Genomic DNA, 16,203 nt, shown 5'->3' with positions numbered 1-16,203 from the left:
AATATATCTTCGATCAGATTAGTTTAGTACCAAGATATATTTTTTAAAGTTATGAATGGGTTTTGAAAAATTGTCTTCTGCACATATTGATTGAGATGCTTATAGAATTTTGCTCCTCAGTCTGTTAATGTGATAGATGACATTTTTAGACTTTCTAAAACTGTCGTAACGTTTCTGGGATAAACTCAACTTGGTCATGGTGTAATTATCTTTTTAAAAGCCACTCAAGTTCAGTTTGCTACAGTTTTGTTTAGGATTTTTGGGAACTGTATTGGTGAGGGAGAGAGCCTATAATTTTCCTTTCTCATACTGACCTTGTCTGTGTTTTTGGCATTAATGTCTCAGAATGAATGGAGGGTGGGGGGAAGTATTCCTCCTTTTTCCATTTTCTGAAAAAGTTTGTATAGAATTAAAGTGACCTGCTTATTGAAAGTTGGAAAGAAGGCCGGGCGCGGTGGCTCACGCCTGTAATCCCAGCACTTTGGGAGGCCGAGGCGGGCGGATCACAAGGTCAGGAGATCGAGACCACGGTGAAACCCCGTTTCTACTAAAAATACAAAAAAAATTAGCCGGGCGCGGCGGCGGGCGCCTGTAGTCCCAGCTACTCAGGAGGCTGAGGCAGGAGAATGGCGTGAACCCGGGAGGCGGAGCTTGCAGTGAGCCGAGATTGCGCCACTGCACTCCAGCCTGGGCGACAGAGCGAGACTCTGTCTCAAAAAAAAAAAAAAAAAAAAAAAAAAAAAAAAAAAAAAAAAAAAAAAGAAAGTTGGAAAGAAATGGCCACAGCAAGAAGCCTCCTTCTGGAAGTGGTTATTGGTCATCTCTGTGTGCAGGTTCCCTGGTCTTCGTAGTGCCAAAGTGTGTGGCTTGAACAGGGAGGTCAAGTTTGAAAAGTATCGCAGTGCCCTCCACCCAGGATGGGAACCATTATTCCTGCAGGCCTGGTGCTGACTGCCATCCTGGCCAGGGCACTGCTATCACCCTTGCTCTGACCTCTGAACTGGAGGATAAGAAGAGGAAGAATTGCATTTCGTGTTTCTCATGCTGAAAACAGTGGATTCTAAGGACTGGAAGAATCAGGATCATTATGCAGGTCTTGGACTTAGCCATGTAAGATACAAAGCTACACAGAGACACATCAAAGCAGCTCATAAAGCAGTGGTTTTAAAACATAATGGAAAGCAGCCGGTGAACCAATAAAGGAAAGAGATAATGACTACTTCACTTGCATCACTAAAATTATAAAATATATGACCCAGTGAAAAGAGGAGCATTTAACAGTGTAGATCATACATTTGGAAACTCAGTTCCTTCTAAAAGTGAAGCAAGGGACAGTTTCTTTGAAGTGTTTTTCCCACTATTCAAAAATAATTCCAGATGGTCACAAAAAAGTTTCTAAACCTGGTGTTATGAATCCATCATTTTATTCCTTCTGGTGTAGTTTTTATGCTTGGACAGAATTTTCTTATTTAAATACAGAAGGAAGAAAGCAGAATATTGTGACAAGAGAGGGATTGAAAAGAAGAACAGAGCAACAAGAGCACAAAGAAAGAAAGAATAAATGAATTGAAAACATTAGTTGATAATACACATAGCTATGATACAAGGATAAAAAAATTCAAGGAAGAGAAAGCCAAGGTCAGGCGCAGTGGCTCATGCCTGTGACTCCAGCACTTTGGGAGGCCGAGGAGGGTAGATCGCTTGAGCCCAGGAGCTCGAGACCAGCGTGGGCAACATGATGAAACCCTGTCTCTACAAAAAATTAGCCAGGGGTATTGGTGCACACCTGTAATCCCAGCAACTTGGGAGGCTGAGGTGGGAGAATTGTTTGAGCCTGAGAGGCTGAGGCCGCAGTGAGGTGAGCCATGATCGCGCCACTGCACTCCAGCTTGGGTGACAGAGCAAGACTCTGTCTCAACATAAAAAAAAAAAGAGAGAGAAAGCCAAGAAAGAAGCAAGATTGAAGAAGCAAGAGGCTACAGAAAAGCAAAGACAAGCTGAATTAAAAGCTGGTTGAATAGCTAAGGAGGAAGAAGAGGAAGTTAAACAACAAGTATTGTTGGCAAAGAAGGGAAAAGATATCCAGAAAAGAGTTGTTAAAAGGAAAAGACAAACCTTCAAAATTCAAGGAAGACCGGAAATCACTTTTTCTGACAATAAGTGGAAAAGGTGGAAGAAGTGGAAAAACTTTGTGATAGGCTTCAACTAGCAAGTTTACAGCATTTCAGTGAAATACCTCATCTACAAAAATCTAGGAATTGCTGCTCTGATAAAAACGGAAGAAATAAATGAGCCAATTAGAATGGAGAAAGAGGAAGGGGAGGCTTGTGTGTGTGACAAGCATCAAAGAATGCAGAGAAATCACCTGTCAAAGGTGGAAATGGCAGTAGAAATTGGTAAGAGGAGCATTGGTCTGCAGTTACTAATTAAAGCCACAGGCCCCTTTTCTGCATGAACTAATTCAATATGGGAAGTTATAACCAATTATATGAACGCACATTGTTTTTTTGGAGTCAAGAGAACTTATTGGCAAAGAAAATTGAGCCTCTGAAAAATTGACCCTCATAAAAAAAAGACGACAAAAAAGGCTTTGGATAATTTTTAAAAGAACATGGAGTAGTCTCTCAAGTACATGAAGTAGGCCTCCTTCAGATGCACCTGAAAGATGAGGAAAAATAGAGGGAGCAGTGCCTGGCAAGACAAAAGAGGACCTCAAGAAATGATATAAAGAAGTTGTTGAGGTGGTAAAGGCGATGAAATGCCCAGGAACAACTGCTGAATGCAAATGGAGCCGAGAAATGACTTATGGACAGTCTTTGTTGTGTATGCATTTAAAAAATAAAACTGATAATTGGAGATGCTGAGCACCTTTTCAAATGCCTGCTGGCTATTTGTATGTTTTCTTTTGAGAAATGTCTTTTCAGGTCCTCTGCCCATTTTTTTAATATTTTTTTTTGAGATGGAGTCTCACTCTGTCACCCAGGCTGGAGTGCAGTGGCACGATCTCGGCTCACTGCAACCTCCACCTCCCAGGTTCAAGCGATTCTCCTGTCTCAGCCTCCTGAGTAGATGGGATTACAGATGCCTGACACCACGCCCAGTTAAGTTTTGTATTTTTAGTAGAGACAGGGTTTCACCATGTTGGCCAGGCTGGTCTTGAACTCCTGACCTCAAGTGATCCTCCTGCCTCAGTCTCCCAAAGTGTTGGGATCACAGGTGTGAGATACCATGCCTGGCCTCATTTGTTCATTTTAAAATCAGATTATTTATTTTCTTCCTATTGAGTTATTTGAGTTCCTTATATATTTTGGGAATAAACCTCTTATTAGATATATGGTTTGCAAATACTGTCTTCCAATCCGTAGGTTGTGTCTTCACTCTGTTTTCTTTTCTGTGCAAAAGCTTTATAGTTTGATACAATCTCATTTGTTATTTTTGCCTTTGTTTCCTGTACGTTTGGGGTCACATCCAAAAAATCAATGCCAAGTAGCTTTTCCCGACATTTTCCTCTAGTAATTTTAGAGTTTCAGGTCTTATCTTTACATTTTTAGTCAACTTTAGGTTGACTTTTGTATGTCATGTGAAACAATGGTTCAATTTTATTATTTTGCTTGTGGATATCCAGTTTTCCCAAGACCATTTATTGAAGAGACTGCCCTTTCCTCACTGTGTGTTCTTGGAACCTTTGTCAAAGATCAGTTGACCATAATGCATGGATTTATTTCTGGGTTCTCTATTCTGTTTCATTGGTCTATGTATCTGTTTTTATGTCAGTACCATGCTGTTTTGATTACTATAGCTTGGTAGTACATACAAATATACTACGGTATAAAATCAGGCAGTGTGATGCCTCCAGCTTTGCCAATTAAAAACCACAATGAAGTATCATCTCACACCTGTTAGAATGCCTACTACAGAAAAAGACAAATGGTAACGAGTGTTGGTAGGAATGTAAATTAGTGTAGTCATTATGATACATAGTATAGAGGTTCCCCCCAATATTAAAAATAGAACTACCATATGATCCAGCAATCTCATTTCTGGGTAAATATTTAAAGGAAATGATATAACTGTCTCAAAGAGATATCTGCATTCTTATATTCATTGCAACATTATTCACAATAGCCAAGATACGGAAACAACCTAAGTGCCTGTTGACAGATGAATGGGTAAAGAAAATGTGGTATATAGGGTATGTATGTATATATGTATGCGTTTGTATGTGTGTGCGTATGGATACATATATATAATGGAATATTATTCAGTCTTTACAAAGAAGGAAATATTGTCATTTTTGACAACACGGCTGAACTTTATTTCATTATGCTAAGTGAAATAAGCCAGACACAGAAAGACAAATACTGCCTTTTTTCATCTATATGTGGAATCTAAAAAAGTCAAGCTCTTAGAAGCGGAGAGTAGAATGGTGGTTACGAGGGGCTGGAGAGGGATGGCACAATGACGAGATATTGGTGAAAGAGTACAAATTTTCAGTTTTGCAGGACGAATAAATTCTGGAGATCTAATGTACTGTATGATGACTATAGTTCACAATACCATTTTGTTTTTGGTTTTTGAGACAAGGTCTAGCTCTATTGCTCAGGCTGGAGCGCACTGGTGCCATCTCAGCTCAATGCAACCTCCGCCTCCTGGGCTCAAGCCATCCTCACATCTCAGCCTCCCTAGTAGCTGGGACTACAGGCGTGCACCATGTATTGCATACTTGACATTTGCTAAGAAAGGAGGTCACACCCCCCACCCCAAAAAGTAACTCACACCCCCCACCCCAAAAAGTAACTATGTGAGGTGAGGATATGCTAATTAGCTTGATTTTGGTAAACATTTCACAATGTATACATCTTTTAAAACATCATGGGGCCGGGCGCGGTGGCTCAAGCCTGTAATCCCAGCACTTTGGGAGGCCGAGACAGGTGGATCACGAGGTCAGGAGATCGAGACCATCCTGGATAACACGGTGAAACCTCGTCTCTACTAAGAAATACAAAAAACTAGCCGGGTGAGGTGGCGGGCGCCTGTAGTCCCAGCTACTCGGGAGGCTGAGGCCGGAGAATGGCGTGAACCCGGGAGGCGGAGCTTGCAGTGAGCTGAGATCCGGCCACTGCACTCCAGCCTGGGCTACAGAGCGAGACTCCGTCTCAAAAAACAAAAAAAACAAAAAAAACAAAAAAACCAAAAAAACCCCATCATGTTGTGTACCTTAAATATATACAATTTTTGTTTGTCAATTATTCCTCAATAAAACTGGAAAAAAATAAAACTGGAAATACTGAACAAAAAGCAAGTCTGATAGAACTCATCTGTTAAGCATTTTCTTTGTGAAAAGATTTTAAATTTCCTGCTTCTCGTATAATTAAAAATTTTTAATTATGATAAAAATAACATAAAATTTACTATTTTAACCATACAATTGAGTGGCATTAACTACATTCACAGTGTTTTGCAACCTTCACTGCTGTCCATTTCAGAACTTTTTCATCATTCTAAACTGAAACTCTGTAGTCATTAAATAATTCCCCAAACTCAGGCTGGGCACCGTGGCTCACGCCTGTAATCCCAGCACTTTGGGAGGCTGAGGCAGGCGGATCACCTGAGGTTAGGAGTTCGAGACCAGCCTGGCCAACATGGTAAAACCCCGTCTCTACTAAAAATACAAAAATTAGCCAGGCATGGTGGCAGGCTCCTGTAGTCCCAGCTACTCAGGAGGCTGAGGCAGGAGAATCACTTGAACCCTGGAGTTGGAGGTTGCAGTGAGCCGAGATGGTACCATTGCACTCCGGCCTGGGCAACAAGAGCAAAACTCCCTCTCAGAAAAAAATAAAATAAATAAATAAATTCCCCAAACTCTCTGCCCTGGCCCCTAGTAACTTGTTTTGACTGTCTGTCTTTATGAATTTGCCTATTCTAGGTACCTCAAATAAGTGGATTTAAACAGTATTTGTTTTTTTGTGTCTGGTTTATTTCACTTAGTGTAATATGTTCATCTATGTTCTAGTATGTATCAGAATTTCATTCCCTTTCATGGCTGAGTAATATATTCCATTGTATGTATAGCCCATATATTTTTATCTATTCCTCTGCTGATGCACATTTGATTTGTTACTACCTTTTGGCTATTGTGAATTATGTGGCTATGAACATTGGTGTGTATCTGTTTGAGCCCCTGCTATGAGTTCTGCTGGGTGTATTTCTAGAAGGGAAATTGTTGGGTCATATAGTAATTCTATGTGTAACTTTTAGAGTTCCTGCCAAACAGTTTTCCACAGTGGCTACACCATTTTACATTTCCACCAGCAATGCAGGAGGGTTCCAATTTCTTCATTTCCTTGCCAACACTTTTTATTTTCTATTATTTTGATAAGAGCCATTCTAATGTGTATGGAGTGAAGTGACATCTCATTGTGGTTTTGATTTGTTTTCCCTAGTGGCTAGTGATGGCTGAGCATCTTTTCATATGCTTAGTGGCCCTTCGTACATCTTTGCAGAAATATTTACTCAGGCCCTTTATCCATTTTTGAATTGGGTTGTTTGGTTTTTTTTGGTGGTGGTTGTTGAGTTGTAGGATTTCTTTACATATTCTGGATATTAATTCCTTATCATATATATGCTTTGCAAATATACTATTGCTTATTTATTTATTTTACTTGTTCATTTTGAGACAAAACCTCACTCTGTCACCCAGGCTGGAGCGCAGTAGCATGATCAAGCTCACTGCATCCTTGACCTCCTGGGCTCAAGGGATCCTCCCACCTTTGCCTCCTAAGTAGCTGGGACCACGGGTGCATGCCATCACACCCGGGTAATGTTTTTATTATTGTAGAGACAAGGTTTTGCTGTATTTCTCGGGTGGTCCCAAACTCCTGAGCTTAAGCAATCATCCTGCCTTTGCCTCCCAAAGTGGTGGGATTACAGGCATGAGCCACCACACCTGGCCTGTTTATTAAAAAAACTATTTGACTATACTTTCTATTTCTTTTCGAGTCAGTTTTAGTAAGTTGATATTCTTGGGGAATTTCCCCAAATTGTCTAAAATTTGTAATTTATTGACTTAATGTTGATAATATTCTCTTACTATTCTTTGTCTTACTATATAAGATGTCCCCTTATTTGCTAATATTCTTTATCTTCTTTCTGTTTTCCTAATCATTCCTGCTCCCCTCATTCCCAGATTCAAAACAACTTATCATCTTCCTAGGAGTTTCTCATTTCTGTTGTTTTTATTATTACTTGCAGGATTCCATGTTTTCATCTAGAGTTTCTCTGACGTTATTTTTGGGAATAGGAGTCAGAAATTACTCCCCCCAAGTTTGCCAATTGGCAGGAACCATAACTCTTTACATAGAATTTAGCAATGTAGTCTCATTATTCTTTTAAGATCCTTAAGATTACTAGCCATTTACTGACTGAATTAGAAATGGGAACTTGGTTTTCTTAATTCTAGTTCAATGTTTCCATCACATCTGAAATGTTTTTAGAAAACTTTCAGTGTATACTTTTTAGGAATAGTTTTTATATGAGTTGGAGGAAACAATGAGAATTGTTGCTCAGAATCTTATCTGAGAACTGTTATTCAGAGCCAACTCATTAAAAAAAATTTTTTAGGCTGGGTGCGGTGGCTCAAGCCTGTAATCCCAGCACTTTGGGAGGCCGAGATGGGCGGATCACGAGGTCAGGAGGTCGAGACCATCCTGGCTAACCTGGTGAAACCCTGTCTCTACTAAAAAATACAAAAAACTAGCTGGGCGAGGTGGCGGGCGCCTGTAGGCCTAGCTACTCAGGAGACTGAGGCAGGAGAATGGCGTCAACCCGGGAGGGGGAGCTTGCAGTGAGCTGAGATCTGGCCACTGCACTCCAGCCTGGGTGAGTGAGACTCCGTCTCAAAAAAAAAAAAAAAAAAAAAAAAAATTTTTTATTATACTTTTAAGTTCTGGGATACATGTGCAGAAGGTGCAGGTTTGTTACATACGTATTCACATGCCCTGGTGGTTTGCTGCACCCGCCAACCTGTCATCTACATTGGCTATTTTTCCTAATGCTATCCCTCCCTTAGCCCCCTAAAGCCGACTCGTTTTTGTTGAATGAGTGAAAAATAATCAGATACCTCAACGAGAGCAATAAGAATTGTTTTGGAGATTGCGATAGAGGAAAGAATGAGACCAATTATTCTCAAATCTGAATATTTATAGGAATCACTATAGGAGAACTAGTTAAAAATGTAGATTTCTGAGTCTCACTTGCAGAAATTCTGATTTAGTGGCTTCAGTGGGCAGAATAACAGTCCCCAAAGATGTCTGTGAGCTTATCCTCAGAACATATCCATAGGTTATGTTACATATGGCAAGGGGTAATTAAGGTTGCAGATGGAATTAAAGTGCCGATCAGCTGATACGGGGATTACCGAAGTGGGCCCAATGTTTAAGGGTTCTTATATGGGTGAGAGGAGGCAGAAGAGTCAGAATCTGAGAAATGGCGTTATGGTAAAGATTTGGCTGGCTATTGATGGTTTCAAAAAAGTTTAACATTAAAAAAAAGATTTGGTGTTTAGGAAATGTTAGCTTGACATGATAGTTAATTCCTACTGTACCCAGCAACCATATTCTCTTTTTTATTTCTATTACATTCACAAACTAGACCAGTATATCTGTAGGCAAATAATTAGGATTTCAGCAATGTACTCATCAAAGACATTATGACCTTCTTTTGGAAAAATGATTGTCAGATGATAGCTTTGTATGACAGAAACTTCATATTTTATATACCTGTGCATAAAGAATGCTTATTCTAAGGTGGATGCAAACTGAATAGAGATATCTTGATAGATAATTTCTGGACCTCTTGGGAGTTCTAATTAGTCATGAAAATGTAAAAACAAATAGTATATGGTGTGCTTTGATGTAGGATAAGAGTTAAAGGAAAACAGTGAGGATGAAGAAAAGTGAGGTTGAAATGAGGATGAAAATATGGTATAAATAAAAAAAACTATACAGATTTTCACAGTTTGATCAGTTCTGTGTGAGGGTAGAGTTTTTGAATTTTCGATTCCTGAACAAATATCTCGCTTTCTTTTCCGCGTTTCTTTTACTTTTCTCGTAGGACTGCATTTTTCTCTTCAAGGAATATCAGACATCTTTTCATAAAACAAGGAAGCAGATTTTAGAATCCTCAGGGGAAAAATCTTTTGAGGTTTCAGAAATGTATATATTTGGAAAATTTGAAGCTTTTTGCAAAAGACTGGAGAAGGTAAGCATTATGCAGTCGTCATACCCCACTCCATACCACACCTTTTTGGTGATTTTGTACTTTATGTAGTGCCATTGAGAATTATTGTTCCTGATCTCTTGTCTCACTATTGTTATGACTCATCTAATGTTACTCACAGGTCACTGCATTTTATTATAACTTATTTTTTCATTCCTGGTTACTGCCTTCTGCCAGTAACACAAGCGCTATGGTCAACTTCCACATCTCTCAAGACCTCAATTTACCTCTGCCTGTGGAACTTCAACTTAAAAGGCTCTGCTCTTAACAATTATATTAGGCTAAAAAAAAGTGTGAGGTGAAATACCTGCAAAGCCTGGTAGTAGTCAGTAGTTGTGGAATCTCTGGATGTGTAAGCATGTCGTCTTTCTGAGCCAGTGTATATGGTGTATACATAAACATTGTGTGGGTGATATCTTTGCTGGACAGACATAGGTTTGATTCATTTATTAGGACTGGTTGGGAAGGAGTGACATTATTTCGGGGGATATAGGCCAGCCCATATCAGCGACTTCTTGGAGTCATCCTTTGAAAAGTATGTAAAGATCTCATTTAGGTATTCTTCCCCCAACTTCGCTAGTTCCCTGGATCCTGCTAGTATTTAGAATCTTGTTCATCATTTGTTGGAAAGTAATGAGGGACATTATATAGGTTGAAGACCTAGACATGTTTGGAAGCCTATTTTTATTAGTAACTTCCTGATCAAGCCAGGACAGGAAAGTATGAGTAATGAACAGAACCAAGTTGCTGAGTGGGATCCTTCATACATACTTCTTTGATGCTGTGTTTTTAAATTTGTTTCTTTAACAGCTTTATTGAGACATAATTAATATACTATACTATTTACCCACTTAAACTGTACAAGTCAGTGTTTTCTAGGATATTCACAGGGCTGTGCAGTCATTACCACAATCTAATTTTAGAACATTTTTACTCCCACTAAAAGAAACCTTGTGTCCATTGTCAGTCATACCCCATTCTCTCCTCTCCCCAGTTTTAAGCAACCACTGATCTACTGTCTCTATAGATGTACCTATTCTGGACATTTTGTATAAGTGGAATCATACAATATGTGGTCTTTTGTGGCTACTTTCACTAGCATAATGTTTTCAAAGCTCATCTATATTATACTTTTTTTTTTTTTTTGGACAGAGTCTCGCTGTGTCGCCCAGGCTGGAGTGTGCAGTGGCGCGATCTCTGCTCACTGCAAGCTCTGCCTCCTGGGTTCACGCCATTCTCCTGCCTCAGCCTCCCGAGTAGCTGGGACTACAGGCGCTTGCCACTGCGCCTGGCTAATTTTTTGTATTATACCATTTTTCAGAACCTCATTCCATTCATCATTGAAGAATATTCCATTGTACGGATAATATCACAGTTTATTTTTCTACTCATCAGTTTATGGACATTACGATTATTTCCTCTTTTTGGCTATTATGAATAATATTGCTATGAACATTTGTGTACAAGAGTTTGTATAGTCATGTGTTGTCATTTTTCTTGGGTATATGTGCAGAAGCAGAATTGCTAGGTCATATGGCAATCCATGTGTAACTTTTTGTTGATAATCCCAACTAACCAGCAAAGTATGAGGTTTATGATTTCTTCACATCCTTGCCAACACTTGTTATTACCTGTCCTTTTGAATTTAGTCATTCTACTGGGTATGAAGTGGTATCTCCTTGAGGTTTTGATTTGCACTTCCCTGATCGCTAATGATGTGGAGCATCTTTTCATGTGCTTTTGTCCATTTGTATATCTTCTTTGAAAAAACATCTATTCAAATTCTTTGCATATATTTAACTGAGTTATTTGTCTTTTTTTGTTGAGTTGTAAGAGTTCTTTATATATGCTGGGTATAACTTCCTTATCGGATATATGATTTACAAGTATTTTCTCTTATTTTTGGGTTATCTTTTCACTTTCTTGATGGTGTCCTTTGAAGTACGATAGTTTTTAATTTTAATGAAGTTCAATGTATCACATTTTTCTTTTGTTTTCCTTGTGTTTTTGATGTCATATCTAAGGAACTGTTGTATGGGGCTGTTTTATGCATAATAGATTTTAAAAAACATTTTATTTTTATTTATTAAATTAAAAAAGTTGAGATGGGGTCCTGTTGTTTTACTCAGGCTGGAGTGCAGTGGCGTGATCATAGCTCACTTGGCTTTGAACTCCTCAGCCTCCTGAGTAGCTGGGACTACAGGCATGTACAATCATGCCTAGCTAATTAATTTTGTGTGTGTGTGTGTGTTTGTGGAGATGGGGTCTTGCTATGTTGATGAGCTGGTTTTGAACTCCTGGCCTCAAGCTGTCCTCCTTCCTCAGCCTTCCAAAGTGTGGAATTATAGGCATGATTAGGACAAAGATGCTTAATGTTCTGACTCCACTAGAGCATAAACCTGGAGGTGGGTCTCGGTTACCCTTATTTTCCAGGAGCCAGAACCCTTGCCAACCTGGGTGCCATTTTGAAATTGGTAGTTTCAGGACTCAAGCTTATTAGTGTTTGGGGGTGGGTCTAATGCTGATAGAATGGTCATCCATCTGTGAAATAGCAGCCCAGGAATTCCTCTGACGCTAGAGGAAGTGGTCTGTAATGACCAGCTGCATCAGCTGCACCCACTCTGGTCTCTGGAGAAGCCATGCCTCTGGTTTGAAGAATACAACTTCAAGCCACAAGTGCTCAGCAACCAGAGCTGAGGTAGCACCACCTAGAGGCTTTACCTGAAATGCATCCTGATTGCTAGGTTGTCCCAACTCCCTTGTACTAAGAACCCCTTGACAGACTGGCATCTTTCCCATTGGATAATTAGTGGATATCAGTGTCCACTCTCAAAGGTGGGGCTGTCAAACTTAACCCTGAAGTGTGTCCAGGATTTACATAATCCACAAGAGATGGTTACCGAGCTGCCTAGGTGGGCTTCCTCTGATGAATGGGGTATGGAAGGGGCCACTGTTTGACTACCCTTGTGAACTCTTACATAGATGAAGAGGAGAGCCAGAAGGGTGCACTAAGAGCCTATTAGGGAAAGCTGAGCTTTGAAGTCGGAATGACCAAGTGACAAAGTCAAAGGGCAGACAAGACTGAGGTTGGGGTTGGAGAGCTGAGATTTCAGAGTTAGACAGATATGTTGGGGCCCTTCGAGGAGTAAGTGAAGAAGGCTCTAGTATGTCAGTGTTAGGATGTCTGAAACACACATTTTTATGACAGGTATAGACTTGATGGTGCATTGAGTCCTAAATAGCCAGAATGAAATGTGTGCAATAGTCTTTGCTTCTTCCTCTTCCTGCCATGTAAATGTTGGTGAATATTGGTGTTTCCCAGAGCTCTATCTTCAGTTTTGTTTTCTTCTCACCCTGAACATTTGTGGGAGAGAAGAGAAAAGGTGGAGAGCTGGTATTGCTGGGGGAGATTTGAGGATCTGGAGCTAGTACGTGAGGTAGAGTCTCCACTCATGGTAACGCTGACATGAGGGAATCATAGCAAGTTGAGAACTGGAAAGGGTGCAAGGTTGGTGAGCCAGAGGAAAGACTATATATTGGTGGTGAGTACTGAGTGATTGAACATTGATAGAGAGATGTTGAAAAAGCCAGGGCCAGGACAAACTAGCCAGGAGCATGGTCTTGGTTGATTCCCACAGCTGGCTTTATGTTGCTCTGTGTGGTATGGGGACAGAGGGTCCACTGGCTAAGTTTGAAGGGCAAGCATGGGACTGACCACCATGTCTGCCTCAGATGACCCCTCATCCAACCAATCAACAAAATAGAGGACATGTTAGTGACAGGAATTTTGTCCCGGTCTCTGGCTGTTGGAGCCAGGTGGTAGAGTAATGAGGTAAGGGTACAGGAAACAGTCTTAGCAGGTTAGAATAACAGAGCAAGCCAGTAGTAGTTTGCTTTTTGCTCTTTAAAGTAGTTGAGTGGAGCACATGTGTTAGGAGGAGACTCAGATAGTTCCTGTGTTTATATAGAGCATGCGCAACATGCTGTAAATCCTAGTGGCCTGTATTTCCTCCACATTTGCAGTGGCTTCTAGGATGATAATAGTTTTTGGAAGTGTATGAAAATAGTGGAGTAAGAGCAACAGTTGTTTTGAAAATAGTCCTTCTGGGTGACCATACATGGGGATTCATGTGAATTCTGCTGGCTGTGTAGGAGGATCAGTGGTGGTGTCTTTATGGTGTGTGTGGTATTTGGAAGATTCTCTGAAAACAGGTTTATTTCCTTTCTGGCCATTGGACAAAGGGGCCAGCCCTGGAGAGCATTCAGCATTGTTCTCTAAAGCAGAAGTCAAAATGGGGAAGAGTAAGGAGTAGCCTGTGGACGTGAGTTTTTTGTTTGTTTGTTTTGGTGAAGTAGGTGGTGTTAGGTTGGGACAAAGGCAGCCATTTCTGAATTAAAGTCCATTGTGAGGGTTTCCCAGGTCTCATCATGGGTCAGGAATGATTGCTGCTATTATTCAAGCTTCTTGGGCCAGTCTTTTACCTGAACGCAGGTGTCAAAGAGGGAACATAGGTGGATATGTGCCAATGTTAGTTGTCAGAACTACAGTTAGGGCCAAAAAGCAGGGTAGAGCTTCTGAGTCCAGTAATCCAGTGAAATGATTTTCAGAAAATCCTCAAGAGACTGCAGGATGAAGCTATTTAGTCAAGTTCCCCGCCAACCTTGAAAGAAAAGGTGATTGATTAAACTCTGAAAAAGATTGTGAACTCTCTCTGGATATGATATAACATCTTCTGTCTTAGTCTAAGAAGTAAGAATGACGGATGACAGAGATTTGTCTTCTGTTTTATCTCCTCTGGTTGGTTTTAGCTAAATTATTCCAGGTTCTGTTTAATGGTTTGTGTTTTATATCAATGATTCATCATTAAGAGCTTATTTTAGGGAAGTTGCCTACTATCTCATTTAAAAAAGCAAAATAACATTTCTCTTTTTAAGATTACAGAAATGATAACTGTTGTGCAAACATATTCAACCTTGAGTAATTCTACCATAGAAGGAATAGATATTATGGCAATAAAATTCAGAAATATTTACCAAGGGGTTAAGAAAAAGCAATATGACATTCTGGATCCAAGAAGGACAGAGTTTGACACAGATTTCTTAGAATTCATGACAAAAATCAATAGTTTAGAGGTAAGTAATTATACCTTATTTTTACTTAGTAAAGCTGAAAAGTAGTCGATAGTACTATCCAGTACTTTTTGTAAATATTCACATATGGTGTTTCTATATTTATGATTTATTTTAAATTCCTCTTTCATATTGATCAAACATATTTGCAGTGTAACTTTTAAACTACTCCATTAAAGGTTTTGTTTTTTTAATGAATAATGAGCATATTCAATAAAAGACATCAGAGAATAACTAGAAGCCCAAAGGGCTTTTATAGCTAGGATTCTTTTTTTTTTTTTGAGATGGAGTCTTACTCTGTCACCCAAGCTGGAGTATAGTGGAGTGATCTCGGCTCACTGCAACCTCCACCTCCTAAGTTCAAGTGATTCTCCTGCCTCAGCCTCCTGAGTAGCTGAGATTACAGGCACGTGCCACCACACCCAGTTAATTTTTGTATTTTTAGTAGAGACAGGATTCGCCATATTTGCCAGGCAGGTCTTGAACTCCTGACCTCAGGTGATTCACCCACCTCAGCCTCCCAAAGTGCTGGGATTACAGGTATGAGCCACTGCACCTGGTCTCATTTTTAATTTACATTAAAATTTGTATTTGATTCTTGTGCTAAGGAGCCAATATTATTTTTCCAGCTCAAGAGAGAATTTGTAAACGTTATTCTTTATCAAGTGTGATCAGATTTGAGAACAGATTAGGAAGATGGATCACTCTCCCTGTGGCCTTATGCTTTATGCCTCCGTTCTCTCTGCTGCTATAGAGGGCAGCTCTGAAGAGGCGTTCATATCCTGTGTGTCATAGATTAAGGGACACCAGATGGATGACAGGTAGTCAGAAAGTATGTCAGATGAGACTGTAAGATGTTTTTCTCTCACCTTTTGGGCTATATGACCTCAGTTACTCTCTCCTGTTAACTGCAACTACTGTTAACCTACGTTTAGCCCAAAGGAATGTCTCCTCTTGCTGCAGAATTTCCTGGAGACACAAGCAGGGATAAGAATACACTTGGTACACTTTTTGAGTCTCACATCCTTGCCATGAAAGTGAGAAAAATCAGATGTTTTCCTCATGTATTTAAAAAATTCTTTAAAAACTACATTACATGTAACCTGGGCAATATAAATACGTAAGAAAGATCCTAAAATTCTACCACTCTAACGATAACACGTTTTGTTTTTGGCATAGATTTCCTTTCAGTTTTTGAAAGTTAGACTCTTTGATGCTAAGGTATATTATATTTTAATTATTACTTTTAGTGTTTGGCTGGTTAGGTAGGGTGGAGTTTGCTTCCAAAATGCTTCGAAAGTTAAATCTTTATGGCAATGGGAAGTTTTGAAAAACTTGTTATCTCTTAAATTATGTTTATGATTTATTGAGAAAGATCATATGTTATAAAGGCTTTATTGTGGTCTTAGATTCAACTTTTAGCTTTCAGTAAATTTAGAACAATATTAACCTTTTAATAGTTAAATAATTTACTTGAGGCATCAGTGTTTTAATTTTTCTTCCTTTTCCAATGTTTGATTCATGGGTGTGGTATATATTAATAGACCATACCAATATGATCCGTACATACAAATGATTTGCAAAGAATGGTTCAGTTCCGTCTTTTGGGTACCGGGAGTTTGGAGTTCACTGTTAGGGGTGGTGGGAATATTTATTTATTTATTTTTATTTTTATATAGACAGGTTCTTGCTATGTCACCCAGGCTGGTCTTCAACTCCTGGCCTCAAGCAATCCTCCCATCTCCCCCTACAAAAGTGCTAAGATTACAGGCATGAGCCACCACTCTAGGCCAATGG

The 16,203-nt window shown here is 39.6% G+C and overlaps 1 protein-coding gene across 3 annotated transcripts in view; it reads left to right on the top strand.

The window, feature by feature from the left end:
• LOC105474557 (dynein axonemal heavy chain 8) overlaps window positions 1-16,203 on the top strand; it is a 316,668-nt gene that overhangs the window by 45,372 nt on the left and 255,093 nt on the right. For all 3 annotated transcript variants that reach the window (XM_011729344.2, XM_011729345.2, XM_011729346.2), the window contains exons 12-13: window positions 9,112-9,258; window positions 14,212-14,409. In XM_011729344.2, the coding sequence (XP_011727646.2) occupies window positions 9,112-9,258; window positions 14,212-14,409 (345 nt within the window). The remainder of the gene's footprint in view (window positions 1-9,111; window positions 9,259-14,211; window positions 14,410-16,203) is intronic.

The sequence above is a fragment of the Macaca nemestrina genome, chromosome 5, assembly GCF_043159975.1.
Source record: "Macaca nemestrina isolate mMacNem1 chromosome 5, mMacNem.hap1, whole genome shotgun sequence".
Classification (NCBI taxonomy): Eukaryota; Metazoa; Chordata; class Mammalia; order Primates; family Cercopithecidae; genus Macaca; species Macaca nemestrina.
The sequence above is the reverse complement of the archived record's forward strand: the minus strand, read 5'-3'. Positions and strand labels throughout refer to the sequence as shown.